Here is a 13,988-nt window from a genome sequence, read left to right as displayed (position 1 = left end):
CTTGTGAATGGATCGTTCTTCAGACCAAAACGATCTGAATCCCCCGATACTTCGCTTGGGCTCATACAGAGTCCGGGGCTGGGTCCGCAGGATTATGGTAAACAATTGTTTCCTGTCATCTTAACCCTTTCATTGCCTAAGATATTAATATTGGTGGACGATCCAAATGTGCTTTTCTTTTAATCCCTGGTAGAGGCAGCAGCGGTGCATGTCCCGCTAATAGACAGCACTATGATGTTTCCTTCTCAGCCACAAAATCACTTCTAAATCCCTCCATTGTCCTGTCCTGGCGGTCTATTAACTCTTTCAGTGTATAGCAGCCCTAGTGACCTAATCAGAAGCCCTCACATCGCTCCTCGTGCTAGAACCGCTGCTGTAATACCCGGAGCTGTCGCTATTTTGCCCGGTACCGACAGATCCTCTGAGTATAAAGAGCGGGGGGATTGATCCCACCTTCTAGGGACTCAATATAATCGCCTCATCGATTGTATATAAATCATTTCCCCTGTGATCTGTACAATACCGAATCTCACCGACCAGAAGCGCTATCTGCTTCTCTGCTGTGCGCAAACACCTGAACCTGACGGGTAACATGAATGCAGCTGCTCACGGTGTTCTGTAGATTTTCCTCTTTATTCTACACTGGCCGGATTCTCGCCGATATCGCTGGTAATATAAATCTTGCAGACGACTGACTGCTCCTAAAGATTATTCGTTACATTTTGAGAAGGATCGGATTAGTAACCAGCCGCAAATTAATAGCTGCGAGTAATGTAGAAGGAGCGGGAGATTCAAAATAGGGACCGTTACAGTGTTCAGCCAATCAGCGGAGGGAGAGGGGGAGGAGCCAGGAATGTAAATTCAATAAAATAAACGCCCCGGAAGTCGTCATTGTTCTCGGTCCGCTCCTGTGCTATATAAGCCGGACTCTGCCGCACTCGATATCTTGCAATCTACTCGCTTCATAGAGAAGATGTCTGGACGCGGTAAAGGAGGAAAAGGTCTCGGTAAGGGCGGAGCCAAGCGGCACAGGAAGGTGCTCCGGGATAACATCCAGGGCATCACCAAGCCTGCCATCCGCCGTCTAGCTCGCAGGGGAGGTGTGAAGCGCATCTCCGGCCTCATCTATGAAGAGACTCGCGGTGTCCTGAAAGTCTTCCTGGAGAACGTCATCCGTGACGCCGTCACCTACACCGAGCACGCCAAGAGGAAGACCGTCACCGCTATGGACGTGGTGTACGCCCTCAAGCGCCAGGGCCGCACTCTCTACGGCTTCGGAGGTTAATTCTGCTTCTACTCGGCTTCATCTCAACTCAAAGGCTCTTCTCAGAGCCTCCCACATGTTCTATGGAAAGGCTACAATTCCTTGTGTCTTCTCTACTGAGAGGTTGTGTGATCGGTGTTTTGCTCTTGTGGTTGCGGTGTTTGTTTTTCCCTGTCCTGCCATAATCGCTGCACCTGATCAGTCTATCGGTATTTCCCTCCTATCTGCTCCGGGGGATCTCCTCTGAATGTTCTGACTACTGCCCTCATCTTCCTCCGTGATTATAGTTACTGTTACAATCTACATTCATCTTCTCCAGATTACATTACTTCCCTCCCCACCATATCACTCATTACCTTCCTAAAGAGTCCGTGTTATAGAACATACAAATCTCCTGATAATATCTCGGTAAGACCCTTCTATATCCCGCTATCCGGACAAATGAGCCTTCACTCTATATAACACCTGTATGTTAATGGAGCTGTTCACACCCAAGTAAATTGCGCATATATATATATATATCTATATATATATATATATTCCGCCTGTTCTCATAAGCAGGATCCCGGGATTGTTCTTTGCAGTTAACCCTCTCGGTGCTGAGTTCAGTTACTATAGTTATGTAGATCGTGTCCTCTGCATTGCTCCTGTGTGATCGGTGCTGCTGGCTTCAGTCTCCCGACACCTGTGACTGTAAGTGGTGCATAGAGGGTTAAATCTAGGCGGAGTTATAGACCCGAATGTTCGCTCATTGGTTGATCACCGCAGTTGACTATTTTGAAATTCGCGCTCTTCTTCTGATCGTTTCTCCCTTTGTCTCGTCCTCTTCCCTGTACACGTGACTACATTCCTCTGGTTTCTGTAAATAGGAAGAAATAGGCGGCGGAGGGGAAACTGTGGGGGCCGATCAGGGGGATTCTAGTGAGGCGGAGAGGAGAGAGGACACTATGTCCGGGGCTGACATCACAATGGTGGGTGTATACGGGGTCTTCCCTGCAGAGTATATAGAGGAGCCGCGTCCCTGTCCTATTCCAGACCTGATACCGATCACATCCTGCACCCTCCCCCAGCAGCCTGACTCCCTTCACCTGAAGAGGAGGCGGCGGGGAAATAATTTTTTATACATTATTTTATTGTTCTATGTATTAAATTACTGGAAAAGATCGCCCAGTGTGAACACTGACCGTGCGGTTGTTTTACAATCTATTTTACCTGTCAGCGATCACCGTGTATTTAGACCTGATGAAGTCTTAGTGGGGGAGAGATTCCCGGGCCCGTCATTGATTAAACCCTTCCCGATCTGGCTATAACGCGTGTCCGTGTGAATATAGCGTTAACTATAGAAAAGCTTTGGATGAATCTTCTGAAAGTAAAATTAAAATATGATTTAAAAAAAAATCAAGATGGAACATTAAAACTAATACCAATAAAACGAGGAAAGAGGCAAAAAATAAAACATTTATCATGAAGCATAAAAGTTATCACAGGGCTACTAGTATTATTGGTTACAATAGATAATCTAAACCACTGAAATGCGTCTGGTTACCCCCATCTATGTGACCACACAACTGGAAAATCATTTTTATTTGCGCAAAAAACAAGCGCTAGATTGTGACAACTTTCAATCATCATTAACTCTTTAGCGAGGACTCTACTTCAGTATTATCACTGGGAACATCCAGACCGCACCTGGACACCACTGATCTCTTCCCTTCAGGCTTCCATGCACGGCCGGTTTATTCACAAGCTGAGACCGAGACAGCGGGAGGGTGATCGGTGTATGAGTGGGAGCGGTGTGCGGTTATCTACACCAGACTTTTACTTATAATTCATGACTATAATTAATTTCCAAAGATTATAACCAACGGCAGCTGTGCGAGCATTGCGCATAGGATTAGGATCTTTATTGGTGACTAGTGTTGAGCGGCATAGGCCATATTCGAATTCGCGAATATTCGCGAATATATAGACGAATATTCGTCATATATTCGCGAATATTCGCATATTCGTTATATCTTCGTTTTATTTTCGCATATGCGAAAAATTAACATATGTGAAAATTAGCATATACAAAATTAATATACGTGAAAATTCGCATATGCGAAAATTAGCATATGCGAATTTTCGTAGCCAGTCTCGCACAGTAGTATTAGAGCCTTCTTTACACCACACAAGCTGGAAGCAGAGAGGGATGATCACTGTGATGTGTACTGTGAAGAAAAAAAAGAAAAAAAAACGAATATTCGTAATTACGAATATATAGCGCTATATTCGCGAAATTCGCGAATTCGCGAATATGCGATATTCGCGAATAATATTCGAATTGCGAATATTCGCGAGCAACACTATTGGTGACATACACGAGAATGAGGGGGATCTCTCCATTGTTATCGGGTCTGGAGGAAGCGGGAAATTCAAACCCTGAACATCCTGTGATCAGCCAATGTGTGAGTCTGGAAAGCGGCATTAATAAATGAACATTGACCCATCGGGATTTATATAGAATTAATGCTGCCTATGAGCGGAGAAATACTCTGATACTGTGGTGTCCTTCCTGCTGTGTAGAATCGGGCTCGGGTCCTTTGTCATTTCATTGTAGTAAACATGCCGCTAAAGGGTTAACAATGAGCCGTGTGCGCGGTCCCGATAACAATGGAGAGATCTCCCCGAGATGTAGAGGCTGATTCTGTGGCTGACTACTACCCTCATCCTCCTTGTTTCTCTATTGTTCCCTCCCAGTCAGTGCACACACAGTAGGATGAGAGTCTCATAATAAACCCCGGCGATACCGATCAATAGATTCCCCGGTCAGTAAATTAGGATTTATAGATTGTGCAGACTACATATTATAGCGTTACCGCAACAATTCACTCCAGTAAGGCTGTGTGATCGATCAGGAGATTATAGAAGAAATAATCGGGGAATCTGGTGGAGGAGACACTTAACACTGATCACAAGACAGATCGGGCAATGGGTTAACTACGGAGAACTCTACAGCGCCCCCCGCTCCACCACAGGAGAATATACATCCTGCAGTCAGTGAGAACCGCAGCCGCCGCTCTGATCTCACCCGATCCCGGAGCAGAATATATATAGTCTCAATAGACTGTACTGACAGAATAGCGGCCACATATACAGAAGAGAATACGGGGAATACAAACAGGAGAAGCCCCAGCTCTATCATAGACAATGTGGCGGCTCTTAGAAGAGCCTTTGGGGTGACAGCAGGAGGCGGAGCAGGTTACTTGGCGCTGGTGTACTTGGTGACGGCCTTGGTGCCCTCGGACACGGCGTGCTTGGCCAGCTCTCCAGGCAGCAGCAGGCGCACGGCGGTCTGGATCTCCCGGGAGGTGATGGTGGAGCGCTTGTTGTAGTGAGCCAGGCGGGAGGCTTCCCCTGCGATGCGCTCGAAGATATCATTGACAAAGGAGTTCATGATGCCCATGGCCTTGGAGGAGATGCCGGTGTCAGGATGGACCTGCTTGAGCACCTTGTACACGTAGATGGCATAGCTTTCCTTCCTGGTCTTCCTCCTCTTCTTGCCGTCCTTCTTCTGAGTCTTGGTCACGGCTTTCTTGGAGCCCTTCTTGGGGGCTGGTGCAGACTTGGCGGGATCAGGCATAATAATCACTCACAATCCTTCTTCACTAGAACAGAGAGAATAATGATGCTTCCTCCTCCCACCGCAGCCGTATTTATATGCAGCCCATGCAAATAAGAAATGCTGTCTGCTCACTGTTCTACTGGAGAAGCAAGTCATGTGACCTGTGGGAGCGTCTTAAGCCCCGCCCAGTGCAGTTCATTGGTGTTTCTTCAAGTCTCGTCACCATTGGCAGGATTCAAATCTACCCAATCACGGGAGCCGAAGGGCGGAGCAGAAACATATAAAAGGCAGCAGAAAGAATATCTCAGTTACATCACAGAGAGACTTCTCTTGAGTATTTAGTTTTCAGTAATAATTATGTCTGGACGCGGCAAACAAGGAGGGAAGGTTCGGGCTAAGGCCAAGACCCGCTCATCCCGGGCAGGACTCCAGTTTCCCGTTGGTCGTGTGCACAGACTTCTCCGCAAAGGGAACTATGCCGAGAGGGTGGGCGCCGGTGCTCCGGTCTACCTGGCCGCTGTGCTGGAGTATTTAACCGCTGAGATCCTGGAATTGGCCGGTAATGCCGCCCGGGACAACAAGAAGACCCGCATCATCCCCCGTCACCTGCAGCTGGCCGTGCGCAATGACGAGGAGCTGAACAAGCTGCTGGGTGGGGTGACCATCGCCCAGGGAGGCGTCCTGCCCAACATCCAGGCCGTGCTGCTGCCCAAGAAGACCGAGAGCAGCAAAGCGGCCAAGAGCAAGTGATCACCGCTTATCCCAGATCATCCCGAACACCAAAGGCTCTTCTAAGAGCCACCACATTGTCTCCTACAGAGCTGGCGCCGCTGATCTCGGGTGTGATAGGGATCTGGGCTGTTATAGGGATTAAACAACATCCGGCACATTTTATCTAGTATAGGACACCGTGTGGGTTGTGCAGAATGTAGTTTGTATTGGAAGGGTTAAGTCTCGTAATGAATACGTTTTCTCACGATGTAGTTTACGGATCCTCCACAATAGACGGGACCGCAGTGTAGAGATGGCGCCCCCTATACTGTAGCCTCCTGTGTAATGGAAGCTCCTGAACACATCGGATCTCCAGCCGCATTACACAGCGCGGCCTCCATCCAGCCGATCAGGGGGTCAGCGCTTCTCCATCGTTGGTTACATAAAGATCCCGGCACTCGCTGTATACAGTGACCGGGAATAATCGCCCCAGAGCCGGCCGGAGATCAGCCAATAAGAGCTCGGTATCCGGCTATAGAACTGTTATTTTCCCGCTCATTCTACAGTTATCGCTGTAGAATGAGAATAATGAATAAATACAAATATAAATGACACAAATATAATTAAGAATAAAACGAGGAAAGTTGTAGTAAACTAGATAGTCTCAGCTGGGTCTCTAGGAGAACAATAACATTGATCATGAAACATAATAGTCATCTCAGAGCCCTTTAGATACTAGTATTATTGTTAAAATAGATAGTAATCACATAAAATAGTTAACCCATTATTGCACTAGTAAAACAGACAGATCGGTGAAGTGAAGGAAAGGCTGAGCTGTTATAAAAAGTAACAATCCCGTTAGATGTAACGAATGAGACACTAGAAACACTTTGTTACTAAGAAAATGTCTCAATATTAATTCCAATAAAGAAACATAAAACACCATTTGAATAGTTTTGGTTGGACACAATGTATGATATCGCACTGTGTGTATGCTACCAATGAAATTGTGAGTCCTATGCGCAATATTCGTAAATTATAGTCCTGAATTAATAGTAAAAGGCCGGTGTACGCTCACCCTCCCGCTGTCTCGGCTCAGCTTGTGAATAAATCGGCCGTGCATGGAAGCCTGAAGGGGAGAGATCGGTGGGGTCTATTTTAACCAATAACATTAGTAACCACAGGGTCCTGAGATTACTTTTATGCTTCATAATAAATGGTATATATATATATATATATATATATATATATATATATATATATATTTTTTTTTTTTATTCCCTGTAACTTTCCTCTTTTTATTCGAATTTAATTGTTCCTTTTGCTCCATTCTTTTCCCTTCCATTATTAGTATCCCATTCTCTATCCCTTCCCTCCCAGGAGGCTGAGATTCTCGGACACTTATTCGGATAGAGAACACCGGAGGTCTAGGAGATGATTTACTATTAATAGATTAGTCCTGAGCTTTTCTATTAGCGCTATATTCACACGGACACGCGTTATATTCACATCGGGGAGGATTTTTATCAATGACGGGCCCGGGAATCTCTCCCCCCCCCCACTAAGACTTCATCAGGTCTAAATACACGGTGATCGCTGACAGGATTTGGTAGAACAGAGCATGTGACTTAATCGGCCAATCCCCGTTCAATGTGGAATATATGTAAAGATCTAGCCGACTTACAAATGTCAGAACAATTCTGTACAGAAGAAGGGATTTGGCGGCCTCTCTAGTCCCTTTCCTGACTGTGGGTAGGAAGGAAAGCTGCTGACCTCTAGATGCCCTTGTCTGATTGGATGTGCAGCGGAATAAAATGGATTGTAAAACAACCGCACGATCAGGGTTCACACTGGGCGATCTCTTGCAGCTGAGTGACATAATATCGGAATTTAGTACATTAAATAACAACAAAATGACAATGTATAAAATACAGGATAGCTTTCCCCGCCGCATTCTCAGCAGTGTCGGGCTGCAGGATGTGATCGGTATCAGGTCTGGAATAGGACAGGGACGCGGCTCCTCTATATACTCTGCAGGGAAGACCCCGTATACACCCACCATTGTGATGTCAGCCCCGGACATAGTGTCCTCTCTCCTCTCCGCCTCACTAGAATCCCCCTGATCGGCCCCAACAGTTTCCCCTCCGCCGCCTTTTTCTTCCTATTTACAGAAACAAGAGGAATGTAGTCACGTGTACAGGGAAGAGGACGAGACAAAGGGAGAAACGATCAGAAGAGCGGGAATTTCAAAATGGTCAACTGCGGTGATCAACCAATGAGCGAACATTCGGGTCTATAACTCCACCTAGAGTTAACCCTTTAGTGTCCTCTATGCATCAATTAGTCACAAGTGTCGGGAGACTGAAGCCAGCAGCACCGATCACACAGGGGCATTACACTGCGGAGGTCACGATTTACATCACTATAGTAACTGAATATAATTCAGTACTGAGGGGGTTCACTGCAGAGAACAATCCCGGGATCCTGCTTATGAGAACAGGCGGAGTATAGGAGCAGAACAATGGAGAGGATAAGGAATCAGCTCGTTCTATAGATAATTTGGTGGCTCTGATAAGAGCCTTTGTGTTGTATGCGGGTCCCGATTAGATCTAAGCTCTCTCCCCACGGATCCTGCGGGCCAGCTGGATGTCTTTGGGCATGATGGTGACCCTCTTGGCGTGGATGGCGCATAGATTGGTGTCCTCAAAGAGTCCCACCAGGTAAGCCTCGCTGGCCTCCTGCAGGGCCATGACCGCCGAGCTTTGGAAGCGAAGATCAGTCTTGAAGTCCTGGGCGATCTCTCTTACCAGGCGCTGGAAGGGGAGCTTCCGGATCAGCAGCTCGGTGGACTTCTGGTAGCGGCGGATCTCACGGAGAGCCACTGTACCTGGACGGTAGCGGTGAGGCTTCTTCACCCCACCAGTGGCGGGAGCGCTCTTCCTGGCGGCCTTAGTAGCCAGCTGCTTGCGGGGAGCTTTCCCTCCGGTGGATTTACGCGCGGTCTGCTTGGTCCTGGCCATGATCCTCTGTACACGTACACAGCGGAGAAGTGATGGAGAACGAGCGCGGAGCAGAACATTTATTCTCCTCGTCTTGTCCCCATTGGTTCATGTAAACCCCACCCCTGCATCCCATTGGCTGATTCTTACAACCAATGAGCCCGCCAAAATACGTGTGACGTCAGCAATTGTTCTTTGCTAGAAAGAGGCAGGACCCATCCTCGCCCTATTCGAGCCTTCCCTGCGGATGGACGTAACTCCCGATAATAGCGCCCTCCCCCGTGTCCCCTCAGACATGACGCGGTACCGCATTTCGGGTGTTCACACTGATTGCCTGCCGCTCCCCTATATTCAGACTCTATTCGGGACTGCATGACTTTAAATAGTAATAAAACTAAGCAGCAAACTAACCCTCGGGATGGGGGAAATAATATGTGCACAACCTATTACCCAAAGGGTTACATTTATCCCCAAATATCTGGTAAATCAATAATTTCCATAATCGCGTTTATCCTTAGGGCGTCTATCACAGCAGTGTAAATCCTTATAGTTTATACATAGGATCTACAATGTGTTACAATAGTGACACCTGGTGGAGAGATTTATAATCTTTTTGTTGCCGATTTGTAACAATATTTATACTTCCCCCAAGCGCTGACCCTACAAGTGTTACAGCGGCAGAAAGATACAACTATGGTTGGTTACAGAACAGACTCAGCTGAGTGTTCATAAGGGGATCTAGAACTAGTAAAGGCAGATGTATTGGGATTGATAAAATATAATAAAGTGATAATACAGATTTATATCACTGTATTATATCCTTTATGTATCCCGGGGGTTACACGGGCGGGCATTGATCGTACAGCTCTGTCTGGAGGAGGTGGTGGCTCTGAAAAGAGCCTTTGTGGGATAAGTACAGGACGAGGCTCCCGATTATTTCTTAGCCGCGCTCTTCTTGGCTTTAGTCACCTTCTTAGCCGGGCTCTTGGCAGCTTTGGGTTTGGCCGCCTTCTTAGCCGGGCTCTTGGTCACCTTCTTGGGAGCAGCCTTCGGCTTCTTGGGGCTCTTGGCCGCTGCAGGCTTCTTGGCTTTCTTCGGACTCTTGGCCGCTGCAGGCTTCTTGGCTTTCTTCGGGCTCTTGGCCGCGCTCGGAGCCTTCTTTGGCTTCTTAGGGGATTTGGTCGCTTTCTTAGCTGCTGCAGGCTTCTTGGCCGCAGCCGCCGGCTTCTTCTTGGCCGCCTTGTCCTTAGTCTCCAGCTGGTTCTTGTTGATCTTGAAGGATCCGGAGGCGCCGCTGCCTTTCACCTGGAGCAGGGTTCCCTTGGTCACCAGCCCCTTGATGGCCAGCTTCAGGCGGCTGTTGTTCTTGTCTACATCGTATCCTCCGGCAGCCAGAGCCTTCTTCAGGGCGGCCAGAGACACCCCACTGCGCTCCTTAGAGGCGGACACGGCTTTAACGAGCAGCTCGGACACGCTGGGACCGGAGGGTTTGTGGCTTTTCTTGGCGGCCCCTGCGGCTGATTTCTTCGGCTGCTTCTTGGATTTTGCGGCCGGTTCGGCGGGAGGAGCAGCGGCTGGTGCGGTTTCTGCCATCTTATAAATCACAACTACAGAAATATCGTGAAGGATAAATGCTGAGACCGGAGCTGCTGGCGCCTCTTATATGTACAGCGGCTGCGCAATGATTGGCTGCTGAGATGTCACCGTCCGGAGCTGCTATTGGCTGACACAGAGAACAGGCCCCGCCCCAACCCGTCTGGACCCGGCCGAAGTTCCGCTACAATCTTGTGCTTCCCTGCCCGGGATAAAATATCTTTACCGGCTAGAACCGGACAGGAGAGCTCCCCTTCTCCGTGTCTTCCTCCTCCCTAACATCCCCCCTAACAGTTTATACCCGTCATTATCGGAGGTGCCGGGGAGGAGCCGGGAGGAGGCCCCGGGATCTCCGCCACAGTCTTCCCGATCTGCACATCACTGTGTATCCGGGAAGATAAATCTGCTGCTGGGGATCGTTCCTTCTATTCCCGGCACCGGTCACCATCACACGGATCTTTACTACAACATCTACCGTCCAGGAAGCTGATTGCACGATGCGGAGACGGCCTGGAGCTGCTGAGAGCCCCGGAGGGTAACACAGGAGGCGCCTCCGCTCACTGCCAGCTCCCTGTCCGGATATATAGATATAATACGGACAACGTGTCCATTTACTGACCCGGAGATGATGGGGGGAGTTGTCTACAAGTAGATGTGATGACTGTTCTCTCCTTCATCTTCCTTACAGCTGCCCGACCCATAACACCCGCAGATGTCTCCTCATGTCTGCAGAGAGCACTTGGCCCGGGTGCGGGGGGGAGGAGGAGGATTTGGACCTAGAGCTGGGGCTCCTACCCCCTGGGGATATTCTCTCACATCCCGGCTGTGCCGGAGGTCAGGGGGAAGGGGATACAGATTCTCCATGATGGGGAATTATGTGATCTCCCTGTTGTTATTCTTTGTAATCTCCAACGTGTTTTGAAGCCACCGGGCAGGAGCTGTCACAGCTGATCCGGCTTCGGGGAGTGTTCGGGCCGGGAACTGAGGAAGGAGATGCCGCAGTTATAAGATATAACCCGGTCCCCGACTGAAGCTCTGGAAGTAGAAGTGGTCGGGTCGGAGGATCGTGTCCGGGCTGCTCAGAGGTGAGAAAGGAGACAGTGATAGCGGGAACCGGCGAGGACAGAGCGGAGGGAGCGGAGAGCAGTGACGGGGGTCAGAGGGGCTGAAGATGGAAGGAGAAGTGAGGAGAACAAAGAAGTCAGAATCCTGATCCAGATACAAGAGACTCCGTATTCTCTGTAGGATCCTTCCCCCTCACAGAATGTCTTCTATCCCCAAATCCCTCGTCTGTTAAGTGATGACCCCGAGGATCCTATTGTGATTTCTCTCACAGATTATCTCCATTACAGGACCTGCTTGTACATTACCAGGATGACATCGGGGATTCTTATATTGGTTGTATATATGGTCCTGATAACAGAGAACATTATACCTGGGAGAGAAAGCCCTATCCCGGCCGCTGCACTGATACTTCCATGTCATATTTGTATTCCACACAACAATTGTATGAAGCCAGTCCGCCTGCTGAATCCCAGCTCCTGTGCTCGGGAAAGGTGGAGAGCCGCACAGCAAGCATCAGACTGCCGACATCCAAGAGGAACTCCAGCCCGGGCGGACAATAAAACTCTTCTTTATTATCTTCTAATTAATAATGTAATAAAATATTATGTTTACCTCATACAATGCACGGAATGATAATGTATCATATTAATATAAATGGTTTATATAGATAACAATGTGAATTCATACAAATGTAACAGGCTTAGTCCACAAACTAGACTCCACCCTACAGGTTCGGAACGGGATATAACACGGTATAACTCTCTATAACCATAAATCCTCCTGTCTCTGATAGAATGATGTCATTTATACTTCCATTGTAAATGTGCAGAGGGACCGATGACGTCACGGCCCATGTACATTAGGGACATGTCACCTACTGTGTTACAGAATGTCCGTGTCATGTATTGTATAGATGAAACCAGACCCACAGCCCATCCACAACGGGGTAACATTATAAAGTAATAAATTCTTTGTTTTGTGCAGTCTCTCCAGGACCAACACATCTTATTCACTCTTTATGATGGACTCCTGTCTGTTAGTTTCCACGTTGATACATTAGTTATTTATTCATTTGTTTATTCTTATTAATACATTGTTGTTACATTGTATACTTTTGTAATTCCCCTTCCTGCTCTCAACGAGACTTCTCAGGAGAATTAGGGGTTACTGAGCAGAGACTGTAATAGAGTAATACATTTTTATTTTTATATACACAGGTTGTCATTGAATACAACTATTGGTGATCGGGACTAAACCGCGTAGATTCCATTCCTACCACAAGTGCAGAGACCTGCCCAGTATTATCATAAGGTGTCTGAACAGTAGGTCCCAGTTCACACATGAGATCGCGGCTGCACTGTCATCTCTTGCCAGGTTTCCCCGGTCAGGGGCCGGAGGTCTCTGATAGAATTTCCCTTCCTTGGAAAAGATTCATCCTGAGCTTTTCTGTTATTAGCGCTATATTCACAAGGACAAGCGTTATATCCAGATCTGCTAGATAGGATAAGGTCACATTCAAGTATTTGTTTAGAGAAGCCGAAGACTTTGTCAGTGACGGGAATCTCCTCCCCGGTATACAGGCTCCGATACATGTATCTCTATAGGGTTTATTTGGTTAACCTTCTGTTTAATGCAAATTAGAATCGAATCCTTAATTGAATTACTAGGTAACCGCGTAATAACAGGAAACCACAGAATTGTCGGGAACCTGATAATCACCAATGTAATTGCTGTTAATTGACACAAGATGTCGCTGTTGTACAATGAATGGAATAAAGAACTAGAACTGTGCGGCGAGTAGATGGCGCTATATTTATTAAAACAGGATAAATCCTTACAGTTACAGTTTATACAGATCAGATACATTGTGTTACAATAGCGACACCTGCTGGTGAGAGATTTGTATTCTAATCTTTACATGTTACCAAAGTGTAACGTCGAATATTTATATTTTCTCAGGTTCTAATTGAGACACAAATAGATACAACGATAGATGGTGACTAAGACTTGTAATAACAACACAACAAGTTCAGCTGCTCTTATATCTGGTATAGGATAATCAGGGGTGGAAGAGTCTAGAATATATACATACATCTGCATTGTGCTTGATATAACAAAACATAATAATAAAGTGATGTAATATAGAAGAGCTTGTATATTAGGATGTGGAGTTACAGATTTCCAGTCTCCAAGGTGATGAATTATATGATCTCCTTGTTGGAGCTGCGGGGCAGGAGCTGTCACCTCTGATCGGGCTCCGGGGAGTGTTCGGGCCGCCAGGAGAGAAGAGAGATGCCGCAATATAATCCGGGGAGAAAGAGGAGAAAGGGGAAAGTGATAGAGAGAACGGGGATAAAGTCACCATTATACTTATATATGACATGTCTAATAGACGTGTTGGGCGCGTATGTTCGCAATGCGAATATTTATCTTGAATATTTGCATTTTTCTTTTTTTTGTCATATCACAGTGATCATCCCTCCCTGCTTCAAGCTTATGGTTTAAACAAGGCTCCAATACTCGTTACAGTGTCAGACATTCACATATGGGCCTATGAGACTGATCATGTTTGCTGAAGATCACGCGATATTGTGCATGCTAATTTTATGGCGCATAGTAAAAAAAAAAGGCCGCAAATTGTACGAATATTTGTCAATATATTAGCGAAATATCGCGAATTCTAATGTGGCCTATTCCGCTCAATGTCTTTGAGAGAAAATGCCATATATCGGCCTCTATTCCGGACACTGTT

At 47.1% G+C, this 13,988-nt stretch overlaps 4 protein-coding genes across 4 annotated transcripts in view; 1 reads left to right on the top strand and 3 right to left on the bottom strand.

The window, feature by feature from the left end:
* LOC130267548 (uncharacterized) overlaps positions 1-1,285 on the top strand; it is a 48,847-nt gene extending 47,562 nt beyond the window's left edge. Inside the window, exon 4 of the mRNA XM_056517496.1 lies at positions 971-1,285. Within this exon, the coding sequence (XP_056373471.1) occupies positions 971-1,285 (315 nt within the window). The remainder of the gene's footprint in view (positions 1-970) is intronic.
* The window catches only part of LOC130267518 (uncharacterized), a 47,227-nt gene that overhangs the window by 21,685 nt on the left and 11,554 nt on the right, over positions 1-13,988 (bottom strand). Inside the window, exon 2 of the mRNA XM_056517463.1 lies at positions 8,258-8,642. Within this exon, the coding sequence (XP_056373438.1) occupies positions 8,258-8,642 (385 nt within the window). The remainder of the gene's footprint in view (positions 1-8,257; positions 8,643-13,988) is intronic.
* LOC130267542 (histone H2B 1.1) lies at positions 4,506-4,886 on the bottom strand. Its single transcript, XM_056517490.1, has one exon. It carries the CDS (start codon positions 4,884-4,886, stop codon positions 4,506-4,508), a length of 381 nt encoding a protein of 126 aa, XP_056373465.1.
* LOC130267546 (histone H1B-like) lies at positions 9,459-10,174 on the bottom strand. The gene has a single exon (XM_056517494.1). It carries the CDS (start codon positions 10,169-10,171, stop codon positions 9,512-9,514), a length of 660 nt encoding a protein of 219 aa, XP_056373469.1. The 5' UTR covers positions 10,172-10,174; the 3' UTR covers positions 9,459-9,511.

The sequence above is a fragment of the Hyla sarda genome, chromosome 4 (genome assembly GCF_029499605.1).
Source record: "Hyla sarda isolate aHylSar1 chromosome 4, aHylSar1.hap1, whole genome shotgun sequence".
Classification (NCBI taxonomy): domain Eukaryota; kingdom Metazoa; phylum Chordata; class Amphibia; order Anura; family Hylidae; genus Hyla; species Hyla sarda.
The sequence above is the reverse complement of the archived record's forward strand: the minus strand, read 5'-3'. Positions and strand labels throughout refer to the sequence as shown.

Bases quoted from the DNA above. Each gene is read 5' to 3' on its own strand.
- LOC130267542 (XM_056517490.1), bottom strand. From the start codon at position 4,886: ATGCCTGATCCCGCCAAGTCTGCACCAGCCCCCAAGAAGGGCTCCAAG.
- LOC130267546 (XM_056517494.1), bottom strand. From the start codon at position 10,171: ATGGCAGAAACCGCACCAGCCGCTGCTCCTCCCGCCGAACCGGCCGCA.